Here is a 24,920-nt window from a genome sequence, read left to right as displayed (position 1 = left end):
CCCAGACCCTAGGCTGTAAAAAAAAAAAATCTCCATGTGTGCAACTTCTGCAAGCACCTCTACTCTTTTGCTCTATGCCACTACAGAAATGTGATATGCATGCAATTCTTTATTATAAAGATTTTCCGGTACCTAAGAGCTCCCCAGGTAACCCCCCTCTCACGCTCCCTTTTTGTTCTGGCACCTCCTAACAGATTAAGCACTGCATAAGACATGTCACACATTGTTTTACTTGATAAATACTGCACCAAAAACATTATAGCTAGATGTAAAATGGCGTGACTAAAACCTTGCCTGCAAAAAACACATTTTTAATTTCAGATTTCTTATCTTACATTCATTCTGATTATTTTCAGGAAGTGATATTGGCTTTGTTCTTATTGTGTCTCATGGGTGACAAATATTAGTAACTGCCACATCGAACCACATAACAGAAAAACACATGCGAAATCGGCAGATTCAATCGCTCTTTAAAGACCGGTCTTAATGACTTGGCAATACACCTCTCACTTTCTGTCTGTTTCACTCCATTATGCCTTCTCTTCTCTGACTCCTTGTCATCCTCACCGTCTCCAGCCTTGGTGTACAGGTGTGAATGATGAGTGTATCTGTGTGTGGGAGGGTGTGTGTATATTGTGTGTCATCCCCCTGTGGGGATGAGAGTGTGTGTTTTCTCTTACAGCGTCTCTAGCAATGACATCAGTAAATGTGAATGAGGAACTGTGTGTTTTGCCCTCACAGCTCCTCTGGTAGAGTGCAATCCGGCTGTGAGAGACACTGTACCAGAGGAGGCTGGTGGAATGAGTTATAGGAGGACGGGCTCATTGTAATGGCTGGAATAGAATGAATGGTATCAAACACATTCAACATATGAAAGCCACGTTTCCCTCCGTTCCATCCATTACAATGAGCCAGTGTGTTTGTTTGCTCTCTCTCTCTCGCTCTCCCTCTCCCTCTCCAGACATGCAGGTTGTTGTGATGGCCTGTCTCAGCATGTGATGAGAACACCATCAATAACCTTTCAACAGTCTTGGTGAAAACTGTCTGTCCTGTCGGTCTCTGCCTGTCTGCCACCAAAATGTGTCAGACTTGGCTTTTCAGAGTGGTTTTGCAGTTCTCTAGTCCTATATCTGGCTTCAAATTCAACCTCATTCATAGTGGATTCAACAAACGTCACAACATACTTCACGACAGCTATACCGTGCATGTCCTGACCCCAATCTCACAACCTCGTGATTGGATATGAAGCCTCAGACACACATAAACACAACCCTTTTAATCTCTTAAGACTCAAACACAGAGCCATTACGCAAGGACCTGACTAACTGCTGGCTAATGACTAACTTGTAGTATCTTTCTCAGCTGGCATGCGTATGATAGGGAGTCAACTGTGTGGAGGATCCTCAGAGGAAGAAGGGGAGGACCATCCTCCTCAGTAAATGTCATAAAAATAGTTAACCTCTCTGGGCAAACGTCCCACCCTAGTCAACAGCCAGTGGAATCCCGTGGCGCGATATTCAAATACCTTAGAAATGCTATTACTTCAATTTCTCAAACATATGACTATTTTACACCATTTGAAAGATAAGACTCTCCTTTATCTAACCACACTGTCCGATTTCAAAAAGGCTTTACAACGAAAGCAAAACATTAGATTGTCAGCAGAGTACCCAGCCAGAAATAATCAGACACCCATTTTTCAAGCTAGCATATAATGTCACAAAAACCAAAACCACAGCTAAATGCAGCACTAACCTTTGATGATCTTCATCAGATGACACTCCTAGGACATTATGTTATACAATACATGCATGTTTTGTTCAATCAAGTTCATATTTATATCAAAAACCAGATTTTTACATTAGCATGTGACGTTCAGAACTAGCATTCCCACCGAACACTTCCGGTGAATTTACTAAATTACTCACGATAAACGTTCACAAAAAACAACAATTATTTTAAGAATTATAGATACAGAACTCCTTTATGCAATCGCGGTGTCCGATTTTTAAAATAGCTTTTCGGTGAAAGCACATTTTGCAGTATTCTGAGTAGATAGCCCGGCCATCATGGCTAGCTATTTTGACACCGACCAAGTTTGGTACTCACCAAACTCAGATTTACTATAAGAAAAATTGCTGTTCTTCGTCAGAATGCACTCCCAGGACTTCTACTTCAATAACAAATGTTGGTTTGGTTCCAAATAATCCATAGTTATATCCAAATAGCGGCGTTTTGTTCGTGCGTTCAAGACACTATCCGAAGGGTAACGAAGGGTGACACGCCCGGCGCGTTTCGTGACAAAATTTCAAAATATTCCATTACCGTACTTCGAAGCATGTCAAACGCTGTTTAAAATCTATTTTTATGCGATTTTTCTCGTAAAATAGCGATAATATTCCGACCGGGAGTCGTTGTTTTCGTTCAAAGACTGAGAAAGTAAAATGGACTCTTCACGTGCACCCGTCTCATTGTTCTCAGATCGACCACTTACCAAATGCGCTACTGCTTTTCAGCCATGGACTGCAAAGTCATCATTCAACGTTCTGGCGCCTTCTGCGAGCCTATGGGAGCCTTAGAAAATGTCACGTTACAGCAGAGATCCTCTGTTTTGGAAAGAGATAACAAAGAAGGCCAAGAAATGGTCAGAGAGGGCGCTTCCTGTTTGGAATCTTCTCAGGTTTTGGCCTGCCATATGAGTTCTGTTATACTCACAGACACCATTCAAACCGTTTTAGAAACTTTAGGGTGTTTTCTATCCAAATCAAACAATTACATGCATATTCTAGTTACTGGGCAGGAGTAGTAACCAGATTAAATCAGGTACGTTTTTTTTTTTTATCTGGCCGTGCAAATACTGCCCCCTATCCCCAACAGGTTAAACATTAAAAGATGATCCTTTTTAGATAAAACTATACTAAATATATTCGCGTCACCAAATAACTGATTAAAGTAGCCTCAAATCATTTTTTACAGTAGCCTCAACAGCACTCTATAGGGTAAAACCATGGTGGACAGCTAGTTGCCGTCCTCCTCTGGGTACATTGACTTGAATACAAAACCTAGGAGGCTCATGGTTCTCACCCCCTTCCATAGTAATGATGACAACTTCCGGAGGACATCCTCCAACCTATCCATCAGAGCTCTTGTAGAATGAACTGACACATTGTCCACCCAATCAAAGGATCAGCATAAGCTACAGCTAGCTAGCACTGAATAATTGACTCAAAAGAGAGAGAAAGACAAGTTAATGTCTTAAAAAAATAAGGAGAAGCAAGAGAGAGAGAGCTGGCTATGTTTCATAGTATTTTTTTTTTTTTTTTTCACTTACAGTTGAAGTCAGAAGTTTACATACACTTAGGTTGGAGTCATTAAAACTTGTTTTTCCAACCACTCCACAAATTTCTTGTTAACAAACTATAGTTTTGGCAAGTCGGTTGGGACATCTACTTTGTGCATGACACAAGTAATTTTTACAACAATTGTTTACAGACAGATTATTTCACTGTATCACAATTCCAGTGGGTCAGAAGTTTACATACACTAACACGGAAACCAAACCAGCTGCGCACATGCGCCATCGTGCATAAATGTATTTTGTCCCCCCACACCAAACGCGACCACGACACGCAGGTTAAAATATCAAAACAAACTCTGAACCAATTACATTAATTTGGGGACATGTTGAAAAGCATTAAACATTTATGGAAATTTAGCTAGCTAGCTTGCACTTGCTAGCTAATTTGTCCTGGGATATAAACATTGAGTTGTTATTTTACCTGAAATGCACAAGGTCCTCTACTCCGATAATTAATCCACACATAAAACGGTAAACCAAATAATTTCTAGTCATCTCTCCTCCTTCTAGGCTTTTCTTCTCTTGACTTTATATTGCGAATGGCAACTTTTACAAATTAGGTGCATTACGGCCACAGACCTCGTTCGTCTTTCAGTCACCCACGTGGGTATAACCAATGAGGAGATGGCATGCGAGTACCTGCTTCTATAAACCAATGACGAGATGGAACAGGCAGGACTTGCAGTGCGATCTGCGTCACAAATAGAACTGACATCTATTTTAGCCCTTGGCAAAGCAGACGCTCGTTGGTCCGCGCGAGCAGTGTGGGTGGAATAATTGAATAATGTAGATTTCTACATTTATTTTGCAGCGGTGTAGTCAGCCTGTTAGTTGACTGAGCCTTTAAACAGCTTGGAAAATTCCAGAAAATGATGACATGGCTTTAGAAGCTTCTGATTGACTAAAATGATGTCAATTAGCCTATTGGAGGTGTACCTGTGGATGTATTTCAAGGCCTACCTTCAAACTCAGTGCCTCTTTGCTTGACATCATGGGAAAATCTAAAGAAATCAGCCAAGACCTCAGAAAAAAATTTGGAGACCTCCACAAGTCTGGTTCATCCTTGGGAGCAATTTCAAAACACCTGAAGGTACCACGTTCATCTGTACAAACAATAGTACGCAAGTATAAACACCATGGGACTACGCAGCCGTCATACCGCTCAGGAAGGAGACGCGTTCTGTCTCCTAGAGATGAACGTACTTTAGTGCAAATCAATCCCAGAACAGCAGCAAAGGACCTTGTGAAGATGCTGGAGGAAGCGGGTACAAAAGTGTCTATATCCACTGTAAAATGAGTCCTATATCGACATAACCTGAAAGGCCGCTCAGCAAGGAAGAAGCCACTGCTCCAAAACCAACATAAAAAAGCCAGACTGCGGTTTGCAACTGCACATGGGGACAAAGATTGTACTTCTTGGAGAAATGTCCTCTGGTCTGATGAAACAAAAATAGAACTGTTTGGCCATAATGACCATCGTTATGTTTGGAGGAAAAAGGGGGAGGCTTGCAAGCCAAAGAACACCATCTCAACCGTGAAGCACGGGGGTGGCAGCATCATGTTGTTTGAGTGCTTTGCAAGCAGGAGGGACTGTTGCACTTTACAAAATAGATGGCATCATGAGGAAGTTAAATTATGTGGATATATTGAAGCAACATCAAGACATCAGTCAGGAAGTTAAAGCTTGGTCGCAAATGGATCTTCCAAATGGACAATGACCCCAAGCATACTTCCAAAGTTGTGGCAAAATGGCTTAAGGACAACAAAGTCAAGGAATTGGAGTGGCCATCATAATGCCCTGACCTCAATCCTATATAAAATGTGTGGGCAGAACTGGAAAAGCATGTGCGAGCAAGGAGTCCTACAAACCTGACTCAGTTACACCAGCTCTGTCAGGAGGAATGTAAACTTCTGACCCACTGGGAATGTGATGAAAGAAATAAAAACTGAAATAAATCACTCTTATTATTATTCTGACATTTCACATTCTAAAAATAAAGTGGTGATCCTAACTGACCTAAGACAGGTTACTTTTACTAGGATTAAATGTCAGCAATTGTGAAAAACGGAGTTTAAATGTATTTGGCTAAGGTGTATGTAAACTTCCCACTTCAACTGTAGCTAGCGAATGTAGCTAGCTAGTTTAACCTACGCAAACACAAATCTAATCAAATTTAGGCTCAAACAGAGAGGGATGCTATGTTTGCTAGCTGGCTATGGCTATCGAACACTGGAACTCTTCTAAGTCAAGGTAAGCTTTTGGTTTTGTTAATATATTGCCACCGGGGCCCGCAGGTGTAACAGCTAAACTGCTTGCTGACTGTACTGCATCATTGTAGTGGGTTTACTAACGCGTTCATTCTATTAGCTATGTTGACTATGACGTTAGCTAATATGGTGACAACGATGTAGACTGTGTGTAGTGGTTAGCGGTTATGATATGAAGGTTTGGCTTGGAAAGGTTTTTGCGCTTGGTCACAGACCGCTGACATGTTGTGCACTGAAGTCTTCAAGCGAAGGGAAAAGGTGAGGAGGAGAGCGTATAGTATAGATGCAAGATATAACTTTGCAATGAGCAAAATTATCATGCTGTTTGTATGTGGCTGCTATGAAAGTGAACTGTGTTTGAGTGTGATCAAGGGTGTACTGTAGGCTATTCATTCCACCAATTCTGTTGATAAACATTTCTTAAAATGGAAGCAAACGAAACGGGATAAACATACCTGAATTTGTCCAATAGGAACTCTCGTTTGCAACTGTTGGACTAATGATTACACCCTAGATCAGCTAGATGCAGAAAAGAGAGTGCAAGGCGGTATTGAATGTGTCAAGGTCTGTCCCCTTGATTGCTCAAATTTCTCTTCAAATGTGCACCTACGTTGTAAACTTTCATTCATAGGCTAGGTTGTAGCAACCTCATGATGGGTATAGGCAAAATTAGAGTATTAATGTAGTAGCCTAAACCTATCGATGTTACATTGAGCTGGGTGAATGGAATATGAATGAGTCATCCAATATGCTGTAGTAGAAAGACAATGGTCATAAAAAATAGCATCACCGACCAGCCACGGGCTGGCAAGCATGACTTAGTTTGGAAAACATCCCACAAACTAGATTGTAGGCTATTATTGAGACAGTAGGGCAGGCTTTCTTTCTGGTCTGGCATAACCAACTGTAACTCAACATGTAGGAATGAGACGCCAATGGACTGACGTTCGATTCTCGACAGCCTCACTCCCCACCGGGCGGGTTATCGAGCAACCCGCCCATTACCAACATTGTTTCATGGGGGTAACAGACCATACAGGTATTTTCACATAAATATGCACTTACATAGTATTAAGCCCACGTATGTAATATATATATATATATATATATATTACAATTACTGTTGTGCTAACAACATTATTTACTGCGAGGTCGTGTAAACACGTGTGCAATTCAAAGCTTCCCCTCTAGAATTGCGCAGTCACCACACTCGAGCACTTTTCAAAAAGTGGACAGGCTACTTTCACCAAACAATGCATAGCATATGGTAAGCCCATTTGTAGCATCTCAATAGTCTTGATATGTAGAAAATGTGCATCCATCTGTCTTACCTGCGATATCCCATAGTTGTAACCTCACCAGCGTGTTGCTGTCCCAGTTGATAACTTTGAGCGCAAAATCGACCCCAATCGTCGCTCTGTAGTGTTGGGAGAATAACTGATGGACGTATCTTTTGATGATGCTGGTTTTCCCCACACCTAACTCCCCGATGACAAGGACTTTGAACAAGTATTCCTTGCACCCCGATACCGATCCGCTTGCCATAGTGTGAAAGTCCGAAAGACAGTGACTTTAAATTCAACACCTTGTTTTTCTCTCACACGATGAGGCAATGGGAAACTGTTTCTGTGTTGTTTGGATATATGGTAACTAACTACAGTAGAAAGTGCTCTACTTCCCCTCCTACTACTTGTTCAAAAACACTTATCATGTGACACGGAGTCATAGGACCCGGAAATTTCTAGTGTCCAAGTAAAGAAAAAAAGTTTTGCCTCCTCCTCCTGCGTTTACATGGTAACCATGGGTGCTTTGTGTGTGTCTGACGGGCACAGACACACGTGCACAATTTTTTTGGAGCGGCGCCTCGTGGGCTGTGCTCATGCTCATTGCTCAAACGCAATAGCTTAATTGCTCCTCATAATATTTTCTAATAAGGCACATTTGACAAGCAATCAAAAACTTTTAAACAAATGGTAGGGCCTATTTGGACCAAATTAATTCCAAAATTGAGCAGGGCTGTCAATTCAATGTACCCCTTAACCCCTATAAATTAAAGCGTTATGAAATCATTCAATCAATTCGTCATCTTACTATAAAAGGTTTTTATTTTACAGCATTTTTCGCCTTGCCAAAAACATGTAGGCCTATCTCATTCTAGCTGTGACCTTGTAAAACGTGATCCTTCTGTTACTTTACATTTAAGAAATGTTAAAATCTTCAAACAACTTATACTACTAGACTAAATATAACATTTTGTAATAACAATTACAATACTATAGAACTATACATAATGTATATGTGTTTTTATACTTTGGAGATGCATTCTTAGAAAGTACTAAGAAGCGTATGATCAAGTAAACCAATGCAACTGCAATTTTATAATACAAAATCTAAACTAGATTGAAGCGCATATAATCTTACCACAAGAAGCAACTATCCATTGGTATGCTTTACAACTGAATATTTTCAAGAGGATACAGCTGACTTGAAAAGTTACCCTAAATCAATGCCAACACAGCTCTTCCACAAGCATCTGTAAGACGAGTTTTAAAACATATAAATAGTTTCACATTCTAAATATATAAACATTTACTGATATTACAAACATACCATCTGTGTGAAAAAAAATGAGAGATGGCTTAACAATATTACAAACTTTGAAAACATACACGAGTATATTTCCATTACAATGACACAGTGACCTCAAAACATTTAAAAAATAGATCATCACACACACAGTATGGAAAACAGAATCTCATCTTCATAGCATCCTGTGTGAACCAAACATGTTTCAGGATTTCATAGAATGTGTTAAAACTTATAATGTCATGACATTACAGTGGCCGACAATCAAGCCCAACTCGTAATGTAAAATACTGTACACAATCTTAGAATCTCCTGAAGATGCCTTATCAGTAAACATGAATACAGAGAACTGGAAAACTAATTTGATTGGCACAATAAAAACCATGTTGCAAAGTATTGCATACAGCGCAAATACCCAATCTTCAATCTCCATCTTCAATCATATTATGTTACAGTACCTTGGTGCCCTGTATGCAATGTCTGAGACACATAATACTGCTTATATACTATGCTGTAGCCTACCCTGCGGTTCATAGACAGAGTTTGTTTATTATCAGAGAGTAAATGTTTGAACTGCAATGAGGTTAGTAGTAAAAGTACTGGTAAGCTGAGAAGAGTACTTCTTATTGAGGACTAAGTCTTTATGAAAAAAGGCAAAGAGAGTATTTTGATCCAGCTGTGTCTGCTACACATAATAATACGAGCTCAACTGCACAGGTACAGTATTGGACCAAACAGGCAGTGCATTGTGGGATCTTGGTCCCTGTATCTCATCGAAATCATAGGATAAGATCCAAGCACCTTATACACAGCATTCCCTCCATTTGTCTCATAGGCTATTTAAATGCACAACAATAGCAAAACAAAATCATATAGCTAAAGCCTTCATTGTGATTGCCAGCTTTGCTTAATCCATTTGGCACAAGAGCCGGGTAGTTTTGGCACTGATCCCAGTCTCAAAGTTTACAGAAAGGTTGGTGGGGACTCACAGCCCTTGAGAAACATGATTGCTACTGGACTATTCCATTTATTTTAATTTTCTCTCACTTCAACTCCCCCATGACATAAAATGTCTTATAATATAATCCAAGCAAACAAATGACCGAGCAAATGGAGCAATGTATAAATAAATAAGCAAAACAATTATCAAATCGTTGATGTTACATCTTAGTAACATGGTGTGTTTGTGTGTGTGCGTGTGTGTCAGTGCCTGGTGGTTCTCACAGTGTAGAGGAGCTCCGTTTGAAGTCCTGGAGGATGATGGAGGAGTAGGCAGAGCTCGGGGGGCTGCAGAGGGCCGACTCAGAGATGGGGGAGCCGGGAACAGACCCGGCAGAACACACTGAGTCCCTAAAGGGGGAGGGGGGAGACAGAGCCAAGGAGTCCTCCAGGGTCAGCTTACTCTGAGCCAGCTCCTCTTCTCCCTCCTCCTCGTCATCCTCCTCTGTGTAGCTGTGTAGGAGGTCCAGTGCCTCCCCCTCAGCCCCCTCCAGGGGCGAGATGAGGTCTTCCCCTCCAAAAGAAGCCCCACCTTGCAGGGGGCAGGAAAGCTGAGAGAAGGTAAAGCCTAGGGGTTGGTTGGTGGAGCTGGCCTGGATGCCAGAGGCACCCATTGTGTCGTTAAATCCAGGGATATTGGAGCTGTGCGTGTCCACCATCACCCCCTGCAAGGGCTCGGTGGTTAAGTAAGAATCCTTCCCGTGGAGTGTTCCAGAGTGGGAGTGGGGGGCAATCCAGAGAGGGCGTGCTTCCTCGTCCTCCTCCTCCGCCAGGTTGTACAGAGCCGTGGTGCCGAGGTGGGGGTCTGTGCCAGGGCTGTGTTGTTGGTGGTGTGGGTCGCAGCTGTGGGGGTCGATGGGGGCATTAGTTAGGGGCCTGATGACCGCCGTCTGATTCGAGCCGGCTTCCTGTTTCCTCACATGCACAGACAGTCTGTGCCACACATTCCCCCCCCTCTGAGGGTGTCTTGCACCTGGTTCAGACCATGACACAGACTTGCCATTAGAACTATGAACGAGATAAAGACTGCCGTTACTAACAGAGACAACCCGGGGGAAGGGTTAGTCAACAACAACAACACATAGCACAATAGAACAGAACAGCAGCATTTCAACATTTCTCTACGAATGTTAAAATACGCTCAAGACTTTTTAACAACATTATTAACAGGCAGCAGTGATGTGGTTCATTTGTGAGCTCCAAGTGGGATTGCATTGACTAATCTGGGAACTTACAGTAACTAAATACTTTGTGATTCATAAGTTCATAATGTGCTGTTTGACCAGCATTATGAACCATAGATGGCTTAATTCAAAGTACTTTGAGCCATCCACCAAATTTAGACCTGTTAATCTAAGTAAGTGTTTATCAAGCTGAGATGGGCAACATGCACTTGTAAAATGTTTCTGGTGCCTGTACTGTCTGACACAAGGTAATAACACAAGGCTTTAGCGCTATGCATAGCAGGATAGGTTAGGTTTGTCTCTCTTATGTGATTAGTAAGGGAGACAAAGAGGGTTTCATGCTTCGAACTGGGATAAATGTGAGGACAATTCAGGATAAACTTAAATCACCTAAACCAGGGGTGTGCACATCTTCTTCCCTTGAAGGCTGCAGTGTCTACTGGCAGTCATGCATACCTTGTAATCACCAACCAGTCTGGAGCTATGAAGAAACATTAGTAGACCCTCCTCCTACTAACAACTGAGAAATTATTTTCCAAAGACACTGCAGACCTCAAGGACAGGAGTTTGCCAAGCCTGTGTCTAAACATGAGCCCGTCAGAGTCAACCTCTGTCCATTGGAAGAGGTTAAGTGGGACATATTAGAGCAAGGGTGAGAGACAACACTCAAAGACAACATTCTCTCATCCCCCATCTCAATCCTTACTTTAGACACTGTCAGTGTTTTTGCTGTGGAACGTCTATTAGGAATCCTGTTTAAATCTATACTTTAATCATCACACATGAAATATACGCTCCCATTATTTTGTGCTAATCTTGCAATCTGACTAGCTTTGAAGATATGACCAGTTCTGAGGTAAATCAATATGTACTATCTCAGGATTAAATCTGTGAATCTGATTATCTATCATATTTTGTTTTTGATTGGCTACCAAGGAAGTGTATAGTCAAGCACAACTCATAATTCATCATATTTGGGCAGAAAAAACTGTAGAATGACAGAATAGGGCATACAAACTCTAATTCTCTGAAACATACGTTTATTGTAGTCACAAGACTACTTTTGGATCCAAACGAGTGTGCAGGCCCTATTCTATCCTTCTATATGCCCTCATCTCTAGACCCTGGGTTCTGAACATCACTGAAGGTTACTCACTTGGTGCTTCCGTTTTCGTTCTTCTTCCTACGGAACATGTTGAGAATGCTCTTGCTCTGCTGAGCCGCCTTGCCGTCTCCCACATGCATCCTGACTACATCGGACGTGGTGAATGCGCTCCTCACGTTCCTCTCCGGCTTGGCGATGATGATGTACATTTTGGGAGAGAACATGCACCCGAGCGCCACGGTGACGCTCAGGCTCACGGAGAAGGATGTGGTGATGATCTTGTAGTTGGAGCCGAAGTAGATGGGCACGAAGGCCAACCAGATGATACAGGTGGTGTACATGGTGAAGGCGATGTACTTGGCCTCGTTGAAGTTGGCCGGGACGTTGCGCGTCTTGAATGCGTAGTAGGTGCAGCTCATGATGAGCAAGCCATTGTAACCCAGCGGTGCCACCATGCCCACCGTGCTGGTGTTGCAGATGAGGTAGACCTCGCGGATGCTGGGGTAGTACTTGATGGGCATGGGCGGCTCCAGGATGATCAGGGTTATCTCCAAGATGAGCTGCAGGCTGATGAGGAAGAAGGAGATGACTACTTGGGCCCAGGCCGACATGAAGCGCGGCTTCTTGGTGCAAATCTTCTTCTTGCTGCCGGCCAGGATGCGGGCGATGCGGTTGGTTTTGGTGACCAGAGCGGAGTAGCACATGGCAGCCGAGAGGCCCACTAGGAGGCGCTGCAGGTAGCAGGAGGTCACGGTGGGATAGGCGATCAAGGTGAAGGGGCAGATGTATCCCAGTAAGACGCCTACCAGGATGATGTAGCACAGCTCGCGGCTGGATGACTTGACCACGGGCGTGTCGCGGTACAGCATGAAGATTAAGGTTACCCAGAGGGTGACCAGGATGCCCACGCAGGACAAACACACCGCCACGATGGACTCCACATCTGACCAGTCCAGGTACTTCAGCGGCAGGGGCACACAACCTGCAGAGACAGAGGAAAAGAGAGATGCTATTGTTGCCTATATAATCATTGAAGCATGTCAATTGTGGAAAAGTAATAGGAAGGACTATAAATGGAGAAGAGGGGAACATGGGTGTACTGAAGAGAGGGGGAGTAGATGAAGGAAGAGGACTAGTGAACAGATTTAGATATGGGGGAAGTCAAGAGGTATATAGGGAAGATCATAGCCCTTCGAAGATGGCCTAAAATTACTCAGGAACACACACATACACATGCTCCAAATCTGTCAGCATGCTTATGCTGCAGTGTAAAGTGTCTGTGTGTGTCTGTTTCTGTGTGTGTGTGGCTGTCCATCATGTCGCATTGGTGGTGATTTGTCATCCGGCACACACTTAGACTCGCAAGGGCTTAATGAGAGAAAAGTGACATCCCCAGACTCATCTTAAAACCCCTGAATTACACAGCGCCCCTAGCTAATAGCATTACAGTCAGCGCCACCACAGGCAATGCCTCCCCACGTCTATGCCATCACAACCAGCATCATTTAGCCCTCATAAACCAAATCACATGTATAAAATGACTAGTTAGCTAACTTAATGCAAAATCTCATCTGGATATACAGTGCCCTCCACTAATACTGGCACCCTTGATAAATATGAGCAAAACAGGCTGTGAAAATAAATCTTTATTGTTCATCCTCTTAGTATTTCATACAAAATATTCACGAAAATTGGGCCTTTACTTAAAGTAAAATAATTGAAAGAAAAAATACATTCTTATCATAAAACAAATATTTTTCTCAAATATATGTGTGCCACAATTATTGGCACCCCTTCTTCAATACTTTGTGCGACTTCCCTTGGCCAAGATAACAGCTCTGAGTCTTCTCCTATAACGCGTAATGAGGTTGGAGAACACATGGCAAGGAATCTGAGACCATTCCTCCATACAGAATCTCGCCAGATCCTTCAGATTCCAAGGTCCACACTTGTGGACTCTCCTCTTCAGCTCATCCCACATGTGTTCTATGGGGTTTAGGTCAGGGGACTGGGATGGCCATGGCAAAACCTTGATTCTGTGGTCAGTGAACCATTTTTGTGTTGATTTTGAGTTGTGCTTTGGATGATTGTACTGCTGGAAGATCCAACCACAGCCTAGTTTAAGCTTCCTAGCAGAGGCAGTCAGGTTTTGATTTAATATCTGCTGGTACTTGATGGAGTCCATGATACCATGTATCCTAACAAGTTGTCCAGGGCCTTTGGAAGGAAAACAGCCCCACAACATCAAAGATCCACCACCAAACTTCACAGTGGGGATGAGGTACTTTTCTGCATGGCTATCTTTCTGTCTACGCCAAACCCACCTCTGGTGTTTGTTTCCAAAAAGCTATATTTTGGTCTCACCTGACCATAGAATCCAGTCCCATTGAAAGTTCCAGTAACGTTTGGCAAACTGTAGGCACTTGAGTTCATTGTTTGATGACAGCAAATGCTTTTTTTATGGCAACCCTCCAAAACAGTCGTGCTGTACTTCGCTCCGCTGGTAATATTACATTTCATTACATTACATTACAACGGAACGATTTGATTAGTGTAATGTTAGCTAGCTAGCTACATAGTTGTCTTTGCATAAAGGATAAAGGTGTAGCTAAAGGTGTAGGTGTAGCTTTGAGAAACTAACGTTGAGAAACTAACAAGGTTAGCTAGCCAGCTGTATTCGTTTGTTTGTTAGCGCCGTTTTCCAAATGGCGTCAACACCACAGCCACTGCTAGCTAGCCAACTTTACCAACTTTACCAACTAGCAGTACTGTAGAAACTAAATACATTACAACGGAACGTTTTGATTAGTGTAATGTTAGCTAGCTACATAGCTACATAGTTGTCTCTGTATCAAAGATAAAAGATAAAGGTAAACGCAGCCACTGCTAGCTAGCCAACTCTAGCAGTACTGTATCATTTTTAGTCAATACGATTTTTGCAACGTAAGCTTTCTGAACTTTCGAGTTGTGTAGTCCACTTGTGTAGCTAGCAGGACTGACCTTGTGTTAGCTAGCCAACGTTTAATTACTTCTGCGTTATGAAAGGAACTAGACACGGACACGAATGATCCATTGGTAGTTTGTTGTAACCAAGTATTGGTGCTAACCGTGTGTTATTGGATGCTAGCATGCTAGTTAGCTATGGCGTCATAGGACACGGTGCACTGGGTGGGTTTCACGGAAGAATACTGTACCAAGTTAACTAGCTGAATAAACTAAGTTTGAGCCTATTCCTTGAAACATTGAACCACTGTAGTTTACATCAATTATAATTTCTAAAGTGGTAGTTGGAAAAGTTATATTTGAGTGTTTCAGTGAATGGTTAGTGAGGGAGGCCCTGCTCTCTCGCTTCCCCAGTTGTTTAGTTAATTTTCATTCCAATCTCCTTTGCATTAGCGTAGCCTCTCCTGTAGCCTGTCAACTATGTGTCTGTCTATCCCTGTTCTCTCCTCTCTGCACAGGCCACACAAACGCTTCACACGGCATGGCAGCTGCCACTCTAACCTGGTGGTCCCAGCGCACACGACCCACGTGGAATTCCAGGTCTCCAGCAGCCTCTGGAACTGCCGGTCTGCGGCCAACAAGGCAGAGTTCATCTCAGCCTATGCTACCCTCCAGTCCCTCGACTTCTTGGCGCTGACGGAAACATGGATTACCACAGAAAACACTGCTACTCCTACTGCTCTCTCCTCGTCTGACCACGTGTTCTCGCATACCCCGAGAGCATCTGGTCAGCGGGGTGGTGGCACTGGAATCCTCATCTCTCCCAAGTGGACATACTCTCTTTCTCCCCTGACCCATCTGTCTATCTCCTCCTTTGAATTCCATGCTGTCACAGTCACTAGCCCATTCAAGCTTAACATCCTTATCATTTATCGTCCTCCAGGTTCCCTTGGAGAGTTCATCAATGAGCTTGACGCCTTGATAAGTTCCTTTCCTGAGGATGGCTCACCCCTCACAATTCTGGGTGACTTTAACCTCCCTACGTCTACCTTTGACTAATTTCTCTCTGCCTCCTTCTTTCCACTCCTCTTCTCTTTTGACCTCACCCTCTCACCGTCCCCCCCTACTCACAAGGCAGGCAATACGCTTGACCTCATCTTTACTAGATGCTGTTCTTCTACTAATCTCACTGCAACTCCCCTCCAAGTCTCAGACCACTACCTTGTATCCTTTTCCCTCTCGCTCTCCTCCAACACTACTCACTCTGCCCCTACTCAGATGGTATCGCGCCGTCGCAACCTTCGCTTTCTCTCTCCTGCTACTCTCTCCTCTTCCATCCTATCATCTCTTCCCTCTGCTCAATCCTTCTCCAACCAATCTCCTGATTCTGCCTCCTCAACCCTCCTCTCCTCCCTTTCTGCATCCTTTGACTCTCTATGTCCCCTATCCTCTCGGCCGGCTCGGTTTTCCCCTCCTGCTCCGTGGCTTGACGACTCACTGCGAGCTCACAGAACAGGGCTCCGGGCAGCCGAGCGGAAATGGAGGAAAACTAGCCTCCCTGCGGACCTGGCATCTTTTCACTCCCTCATCTCCACATTTTCTTCCTCTGTTTCTGCTGCTCAAGCCACTTCCTACCACTCTAAATTCCAAGCATCTGCCTCTAACCCTAGGAAGCTCTTTGCCACCTTCTCCTCCTGAATCCTCCTCCCCCGCCCCCCCTCCCTCTCTACAGATGACTTTGTCAACCATTTTGAAAAGAAGGTCGACGACATCCGATCCTCGTTTGTTAAGTCAAACGACACCGCTGGTCCTGCTCACATTGCCCTACCCTATGCTTTGACCTCTTTTCCCCTCTCTCTCCAGATGAAATCTTGCGACTTGTGACGGCCGGCCGCCCAACAACCTGCCCGCTTGACCCTATCCCCTCCTCTCTTCTCCAGACCATTTCCGGAGACCTTCTCCCCTACCTCACCTCGCTCATCAACTCATCCTTGACTGCTGGCTACGTCCCTTCCGTCTTCAAGAGAGCGAGAGTTGCACCCCTTCTCAAAAAACCGACACTCGATCCCTCCGATATGAACAACAACAGACCAATATCCCTTCTTTCTTTTCTCTCCAAAACTATTGAGCGTGCCGTCCTTGGCCAGCTCTCTTGCTATCTCTCTCAGAATGACCTTCTTGATCCAAATCAGTCAGGTTTCAAGACTGGTCATTCAACTGAGACTGCTCTTCTCTGTGTTACGGAGGCTCTACGCACTGCTAAAGCTAACTCTCTCTCCTCTGCTCTCATCCTGCTCTCATCCTTCTAGACCTATCTGCTGCCTTTGATACTGTGAACCATCAGATCCCTCTCCGAGTTGGGCATCTCCGGCGCGGCTCACTCTTGGATTGCGTCCTACCTGACAGGTCACTCCTACCAGGTGGCGTGGCGAGAATCCGTCTCCGCACCACGTGCTCTCACCACTGGTGTCCCCCAGGGCTCAGTTCTAGGCCCTCTCCTATTCTCGCTATACACCAAGTCACTTGGCTCTGTCATATCCTCACATGGTCTCTCCTATCATTGCTACGCAGGCGACACACAATTAATCTTCTCCTTTCCCCCTTCTGATAACCAGGTGTCGAATCGCATCTCTGCATGTCTGGCAGACATATCAGTGTGGATGACGGATCACCACCTCAAGCTGAACCTCGGCAAGACGGAGCTGCTCTTCCTCCCAGGGAAGGACTGCCCGTTCCATGATCTCGCCATCACGATGACAACTCCCTTGTGTCCTCCTCCCAGAGTGCTAAGAGCCTTGGCGTGACCCTGGACAACACCCTGTCGTTCTCCGCTAACATCAAGGCGGTGACCCGATCCTGTAGGTTCATGCTCTACAACATTCGCAGATTACGACCCTGCCTCACACAGGAAGCGGCGCAGGTCCTAATCCAGGCACTTGTCATCTCCCATCTGGATTACTGCATCTTGCTGTTGGCGGGGCTCCCTGCCTGTGCCATTAAACCCCTACAACTCATCCAGAACGCCGCAGCCCGTCTGGTGTTCAACCTTCCAAGTTCTCTCACGTCACCCCGCTCCTCCGCACACTCCACTGGCTTCCAGTTGAAGCTCGCATCTGCTACAAGACCATGGTGCTTGCCTACGGAGCTGTGAGGGGAACGGCACCTCCGTACCTTCAGGCTCTGATCAGTCCCTACACCCAAAGAAGGGCACTGCGTTCATCCACCTCTGGCCTGCTCGCCTCCCTACCTCTGCGGAAGCACAGTTCCCGCTCAGCCCAGTTAAAACTGTTCGCTGCTCTGGCACCCCAATGGTGGAACAAGCTCCCTCACGACGCCAGGACAGCGGAGTCAATCACCACCTTCCGGAGACACCTGAAACCACCTCTTTAAGGAATACCTGGGATAGGATAAAGTAATCCTTCTAACCACCCCCCCCCCCCCCCCCCCAAAAAAAAAAAAATATAAAGATGTACTATTGTAAAGTGGTTGTTCCACTGGATATCATAAGGTGAATGCACCAATTTGTAAGTCGCTCTGGATAAGAGCGTCTGCTAAATGACGTAAATGTAAACAACTTGTGGTTATGTAGGTGGAGTCTGATCGTAGTTTTGTAGACTTTCTGACCCCAAGATCCAACTAACGTCTGCAATTCTGCAGCTGTGATCCTTCTAGATTTTTTGGCCACTCAACCATCCTTCTCACTGTGCGTGGGGTCAATATAGACACACGTCTTCTTCCAGGTACATTGTTAAAACTGTTGGGGATAGGGGGCAGTATTTGCACGGCCGGATAAAAAACGTACCCGATTTAAACTGTTTACTACTCTTGCCCAAAAACGAGAATATGCATATAATTAGTAGATTTGGATAGAAAACACTCTAACGTTTCTAAAACTGTTTGAATGGTGTCTGTGAGTATAACAGAACTCATATGGCAGTCAAAACCCTGAGACAAATCCTAACAGGAAGTGGAAATCTGATGTGTGGAATCAATTCAAGCCTTTGCCATTGAAACACACAGTGAGTTAGGATTCATTTTTCACATCCCAAGGCTTCCACTAGATGTCAACAGTCTTTACAAAGTGGTTTGAGTGTTCTCCTGTAAAAACTGACCGAACGAGAAGGCTGTAAACTAGGTCACAGGCGGATGGCCATGTCTACTATGACGCGCATGCGTGTGGGGACCCTTTCTTTCCGAAACGTTTTATAAGACAATGCAATCGTCCACCTTGAATATTATTGAAGTTCTGATTGAAAAAGGCCCTAAAGACTTATGCTATACAACGTTTGACATGTTTGAACGAACTTAAATATTTTTTTTTTGCTCTTTCGTGGCGACAAGTCCCGCGCGCTTCGGTACATTTTGAGTAGCCTACAGAATGCTCTAACAAGAAGGCGCTATTGGGACATAAATTATTAACTTTTTCGAACAAAACTACATTTGTTGTGGACCTGGGATTCCTGGAAGTGCCTTCTGATGAAGATAATCAAAGGTAAGTGAATATTTACAATAGTATATTTGATTTTAGATGGTTCCAAGATGGCGCTAACCTGTATCGCCTAGCCTATTTTTCTGAGCATAGCACCTTGTTTATTGCAAAGTGTGATTTCCCAGTAAAGTTACTGTGAAATCTGGCAATGCGGTTGCATTCACGAGATGTTAATCTATAATACTTTGAATGACAATATTATAATTTACCAATGTTTTCGCAAAGTAATTTTGTAAATTGTAGCGCTGATTCACCGGCAGCATTTGAGGGAAAATATTTTCTGAATTTCACCGCCACTGTAAAATGCTGTTTTTGGATATAAATATGAACTTGATAGAACAAAAAATGCATGTATTGTCTAACATAATGTCCTAGGAGTGTCATCTGATGAAGATTGTCAAAGGTTAGTGCATCATTTTAGCTGGTTTTCTGCTTTTGGTGATGCCTGTCTTTGCATTGAAAATAGCTGTGTGTAATGTTTTGTCAATGTACTGTCCTAACATAATCTAACTTTATGCTTTCGCCGTAAAGCCTTTTTGAAATCGGACAACGTGGTTAGATTAAGGAGATGTTTATCTTTCAAAGGGTGTAAGATAGTTGATTGTTTGAGAAATTTAAATTATTCGATTTATTCTGTTTTGAATTTCGCGCGATGTATCTTGTCAAGCAATCCCGTTAACGGGATCCGAACGGGAAGGGGTATCCCCAACAGGTTATTAACATCTCCAGTTGCTTTAAACTTCTTAATTATTGCCCTGATAATGGAAATGGGCATTTTCAACCATTGAGCTATTTTCTTATAGCCATTTCCTGATTTGTGCAGCTCAACAACCTTTTGCTGCATATCATTACTGTATTCTCGGGTCTTTCCCATAGTGATGGATGACTATGGGAACTTGGCCAGTGTGTCACCTCATATTTATACCCCAGTGAAACAGGAAGTCATGGCTCACCACTTAAGTGTTCCTAGTCAATCAGGTGAACTTGAAAACGTAAAATGTGAATGGGAATATACTTAAATTAGATTTTACTCATAAGAATTTGTAGGGGTGCCAATAATTGTGGCACGTTTCGGAGAAAAATATTTATTTAATTTTTTTAACATTTATTTTTTTAAATCATTTTACTTCAATTAAACGTACGATTTTTGTGAATATTTTGAATAGACTCTCTCCTCAAGTGCACAACACCTTCCCTTCTCTGAACACTGGTGTAAAACTGTTTTCCCCAGTAACCTGGAATGACAGAGCTATTGCTATTCCCAGACATGCATAAGGAATCATAGGAAAGAGGGGAATTTAATCTCTGAAAACAAACTGTTGGAAATCTATCAACGGGCTCTCAATGAGCTAATGGAATTTTTCACCTGACAGGGAGAAGGAAGGAGAGCTCAACTCTGCTCGAATCGTTGTCCTCTATATTGCGTGCGTACCTCGTCCAGGACTGCGCAGAGACTGAAATTCACTGAGTTCGCCCCATTAGTTTACACTATAAAGATCAATGTTTTTTTCTGTTATCGAATCAACATTATATCAGCCCCTTTTCAATGCAACAAACCAAAGCAAATCTAACTTTGCAAGGTTGACTCTGTGAATGTGTTGTAGGCAGAGCCAGAGCGAAACAGAGTAGAATTCTATTGGCTGCACTAGCGGTTCTGGGAGGGGAGGTCAGGGGGGGCCAGTGCCCCTGTGACAACAATTTTGGACCCCCTTGTGGCCCCCCTAAATGTGTAGTATGAAATAATTTTTACATAACTAATTTTTGCTATCATTCTTTTTTTACATCCGTTATTAGACAGTGGCAATGCGGAACACTAATTTAACCCACACATTTTCTAGAGGGACGGCTTTAGGCGGAACACAACAGTATCGTACCATGTGCAAAACGATATGACAACAATAACCTCTAATGTAACTGGCCCCTCTAACAGTACAACTGGCCCACGCTTGCCCCCCCCAAGTTGAAATGCTCTAGAACCGCAACTGATTGGCTGGGGTAGCCCATGAGCGGTCTTTCAATCACCCATGAGTGAATGCGCTTTTCAGATCAGTTCAGATCAGAGCGGCGCGTGTTAACGTGTGTTGATATTATTTGCTAGTTAGCAAGTTATTAGTCTAGTTATAAATAAGTATAGGTCAGCAATGTGCGGTTACTGCTTCCAACAAGAGCACAAAACGTGAAGGCTACATTTCAAGCTGTCTTTGAAAATGCTTGCTTTAATTAAATGGGCATTGTTGTATTTTGAGACAGGTTTGAATTTGCAAATAAGCCAATAGGCAGAGGGGTAGCCTACATTGTCTAATTCTCTGTATGGTAATAATAATACATTTTAATTTTGTAAAGTGGTTTCTTGAACAACACGTATAGGCTATATCATATACAGTGGGGCAAAAAAGTATTTAGTCAGCCACCAATTGTGCAAGTTCTCCCACTTAAAAAGATGAGAGAGGCCTGTAATTTTCATCATAGGTACACATCAACTATGACAGACAAAGTGAGAAAAGAAAATCCAGAAAATCACATTGTAGGATTTTTTATGAATTTATTTGCAAATTATGGTGGAAAATAAGTATTTGGTCGCCTACAAACAAGCAAGATTTCTGGCTCTCACAGACCTGTAACTTCTTTAACCTGTTATGGCTAGGGGGCAGTATTTTCACGGCTGGATAAAAAACGTACCCGATTTAATCTGATTATTACTCCTGCCCAGAAACTAGAATATGCATATAATTATTAGCTTTGGATAGAAAACACTCCAAAGTTTCTAAAACTGTTTGAATGGTGTCTGTGAGTATAACAGAACTCAAATGGCAGGTCAAAACCTGAGAGATTCCTTTACAGGAATTGGCCTGTCTGACCATTTATTGTATTTCTTTGACATCTCATTCAATTACAAAGGATCTCTGCGGTAACGTGACACTTCCCACGGCTCCAATAGGCTCTCAGAGCCCGGGAAAAACCTGAATGTCGTCATTCCAGCCCCAGGCTGAAACACATTATCGCCTTTCTCAAGTGGCCGATCAAGGGACTGTGGGCTTATGCACGTGCACTGGCCGCCCCCGTCTTTGTGTTTTTTCCTCTGTTTACCGAAAAGGAGATTCCCGGTCGGAATATTATCACTTTTTTACGAGATAAATTGCATAAAAATTGATTTTAACCTGTTAGGGCTAGGGGGCAGTATTGACACGGCTGGATAAAAAACATACCCGATTTAATCTGGTTACCACTCCTACCCAGTAACTAGAATATGCATATACTTATTACATATGGATAGAAAACACCCTAAAGTTTATAAAACAGTTTGAATGGTGTCTGTGAGTATAACAGAACTCAAATGGCAGGTCAAAACCTGAGAGATTCCTTTACAGGAAGTGGCCTGTCTGACCATTTCTTGAACTTCTTTTCCATCTCTATCTTTTACTAAGGATCTCTGCTCTAACGTGACACTTCCCACGTCGTCCATAGGCGCTCAGAGCCCGGGAAAAAACAGAATGTCGTCATTCCAGCCCCAGGCTGATACACATTATCGCCTTTCTCAAGTGGCCGATCAAGGGACTCTGGGCTTATGCGCGTGACCCGACCGCCCCCGCCTTTGTGATTTTTTTCCTCTGTTTGCCGAAAAGGAGATTCCCTGTCGGAATATTATCGCTTTTCTACGAGAAAAATGGCGTAAAAATTGATTTTAAACAGCGGTTGACATGCTTCGAAGTACGGTAATGGAATATTTAGAATTTTATTGTCACGAATTGCGCCATGCGCGCGACACTTCTTTACCATTTCGGATAGTGTCTGGAACGCACAAACAAAACGCCGCTATTCGGATATAACGATGGATTATTTTGGACCAAACCAACATTTGTTATTGAAGTAGCAGTCCTGGGTGTGCATTCTGACGAAGACAACAAAAGGTAATGAAACTTTTATAATAGTAAATATGATTATGGTGAGTGCTAAACTTGCCGGGTGTCTAAATAGCGAGCCCGTGATGCCTGGGCTATGTACTTAGAATATTGCAAAATGTGCTTTCACCAAAAAGCTATTTTAAAATCGGACATATCGAGTGCATAGAGGAGTTCTGTATCTATAATTCTTAAAATAATTGTTATGCTTTTTGTGAACGTTTATCGTGAGTAATTTAGTAAATTGTTAGTAAATTCCCCGGAAGTTTGCGGGGGGTATGCTAGTTCTGAACGTCACATGCTAATGTAAAAAGCTGTTTTTTGATATAAATATGAACTTGATTGAACAAAACATGCATGTATTGTATAACATAATGTCCTAGGTGTGTCATCTGATGAAGATCATCAAAGGTTAGTGCTGCATTTAGCTGTCTTCTGGGTTTTTGTGACATTATATGCTAGCTTGAAAAATGGGTGTCTGATTATTTCTGGCTGGGTACTCTGCTGACATAATCTAATGTTTTGCTTTCGCTGTAAAGCCTTTTTGAAATCGGACAGTGTGGTTAGATAAAGGAGAGTATTGTCTTTAAAATGCTGTGAAATAGTCATATGTTTGAAAAATGGAAGTTTTTGTATTTTTGAGGAATTTGTAATTCGCGCCACGCCTATCATTGGATATTGGAGCAGGTGTTCCGCTAGCGGAACGTCTAGATGTAAGAGGTTAAGAGGCTCCTCTGTCCTCCACTCGTTACCTGTATTAATGGCACCTGTTTGAACTTGTTATCAGTATAAAAGACACCTGTCCACAACCTCAAACAGTCACACTCCAAACTCCACTATGGCCAAGACCAAAGAGCTGTCAAAGGACACCAGAAACAAAATTGTAGACCTGCACCAGGCTGGGAAGACTGAATCTGCAATAGGTAAGCAGCTTGGTTTGAAGAAATCAACTGTGGGAGGCAATTATTAGAAAATGGAAGACATACTGATAATCTCCCTCGATCTGGGGCTCCACGCAAGATCTCACCCCGTGGGGTCAAAATGATCACAAGAACGGTGAGCAAACATCCCAGAACCACACGGGGGGACCTAGTGAATGACTTGCAGAGAGCTGGGACCAAAGTAACAAAGCCTACCATCAGTAACACACTACGCCGCCAGGGACTCAAATCCTGCAGTGCCAGACGTGTCCCCCTGCTTAAGCCAGTACATGTCCAGGCCCGTCTGAAGTCTGCTAGAGAGCATTTGGATCATCCAGAAGAGGATTGGGAGAATGTCATATGGTCAGATGAAACCAAAATATAACTTTTTGGTAAAAACTCAACTCGTCGTGTTTGGAGGACAAAGAATGCTGAGTTGCATCCAAAGAACACCATACCTACTGTGAAGCATGGGGGTGGAAACATCATGCTTTGGGGCTGTTTTTCTGCAAAGGGACCAGGACGACTGATCCGTGTAAAGGAAAGAATGAATGGGGCCATGTATCGTGAGATTTTGAGTGAAAACCTCCTTCCATCAGCAAGGGCATTGAAGATGAAATGTGGCTGGGTCTTTCAGCATGACAATGATCACAAACACACCGCCCGGGCAACGAAGGAGTGGCTTCGTAAGAAGCATTTCAAGGTCCTGGAGTGGCCTAGCCAGTCTCCAGATCTCAACCCCATAGAAAATCTTTGGAGGGAGTTGAAAGTCCGTGTTGCCCAGCGACAGCCCCAAAACATCACTGCTCTATAGGAGATCTGCATGGAGGAATGGGCCAAAATACCAGCAACAGTGTATGTAAACCTTGTGAAGACTTACAGAAAATGTTTGACCTGTGTCATTGCCAACAAAGGGTATATAACAAAGTATTGAGATAGACTTTTGTTATTGACCAAATACTTATTTTCCACCATCATTTGCAAATAAATTCATTAAAAATCCTACAATGTGATTTTCTGGATTTCTTTTTCTCATTTTGTCTGTCATAGTTGAAGTGTACATATGATGAAAATTACAGGCTTCTCTCATCTTTTTAAGTGGGAGAACTTGCACAATTGGTGGCTGACTAAATACTTTTTTGCCCCACTGTAAATCAAAAGTTATTTCC

At 43.2% G+C, this 24,920-nt stretch overlaps 2 protein-coding genes across 5 annotated transcripts in view; both read right to left on the bottom strand.

Moving 5' to 3' along the window:
• Positions 1–7,345, bottom strand: part of LOC106571778 (ras-related protein Rab-32) — a 29,959-nt gene extending 22,614 nt beyond the window's left edge. The window contains exon 1 of one of the 2 annotated variants that reach the window (XM_045695891.2): positions 6,958–7,345. In XM_045695891.2, the coding sequence (XP_045551847.1) occupies positions 6,958–7,171 (214 nt within the window). In that variant the 5' untranslated portion in view covers positions 7,172–7,345. The remainder of the gene's footprint in view (positions 1–6,957) is intronic. The other variant, XM_014145231.3, reaches the window with a different exon arrangement.
• A 368-nt stretch (positions 7,346–7,713) lies between these two features.
• Positions 7,714–24,920, bottom strand: part of LOC106571779 (metabotropic glutamate receptor 1) — a 68,902-nt gene continuing 51,695 nt past the window's right edge. Inside the window, exons 8-9 of one of the 3 annotated variants that reach the window (XM_045695888.2) lie at positions 11,552–12,482; positions 7,714–10,219 (exon numbers count right to left, since the gene is read on the bottom strand). In XM_045695888.2, the coding sequence (XP_045551844.1) occupies positions 9,433–10,219; positions 11,552–12,482 (1,718 nt within the window). In that variant the 3' untranslated portion in view covers positions 7,714–9,432. Of the gene's footprint in view, positions 10,220–10,282; positions 10,877–11,551; positions 12,483–24,920 lie in introns of those variants that run through there. The other 2 variants (XM_082961929.1, XM_082961930.1) reach the window with 2 other exon arrangements.

Source organism: Salmo salar, chromosome 15, assembly GCF_965601325.2.
Source record: "Salmo salar chromosome 15, fSalSal1, whole genome shotgun sequence".
NCBI lineage: Eukaryota > Metazoa > Chordata > Actinopteri > Salmoniformes > Salmonidae > Salmo > Salmo salar.
Note: the sequence above shows the minus strand (reverse complement) of the source record. Positions and strands in the feature narration are given on the sequence as shown.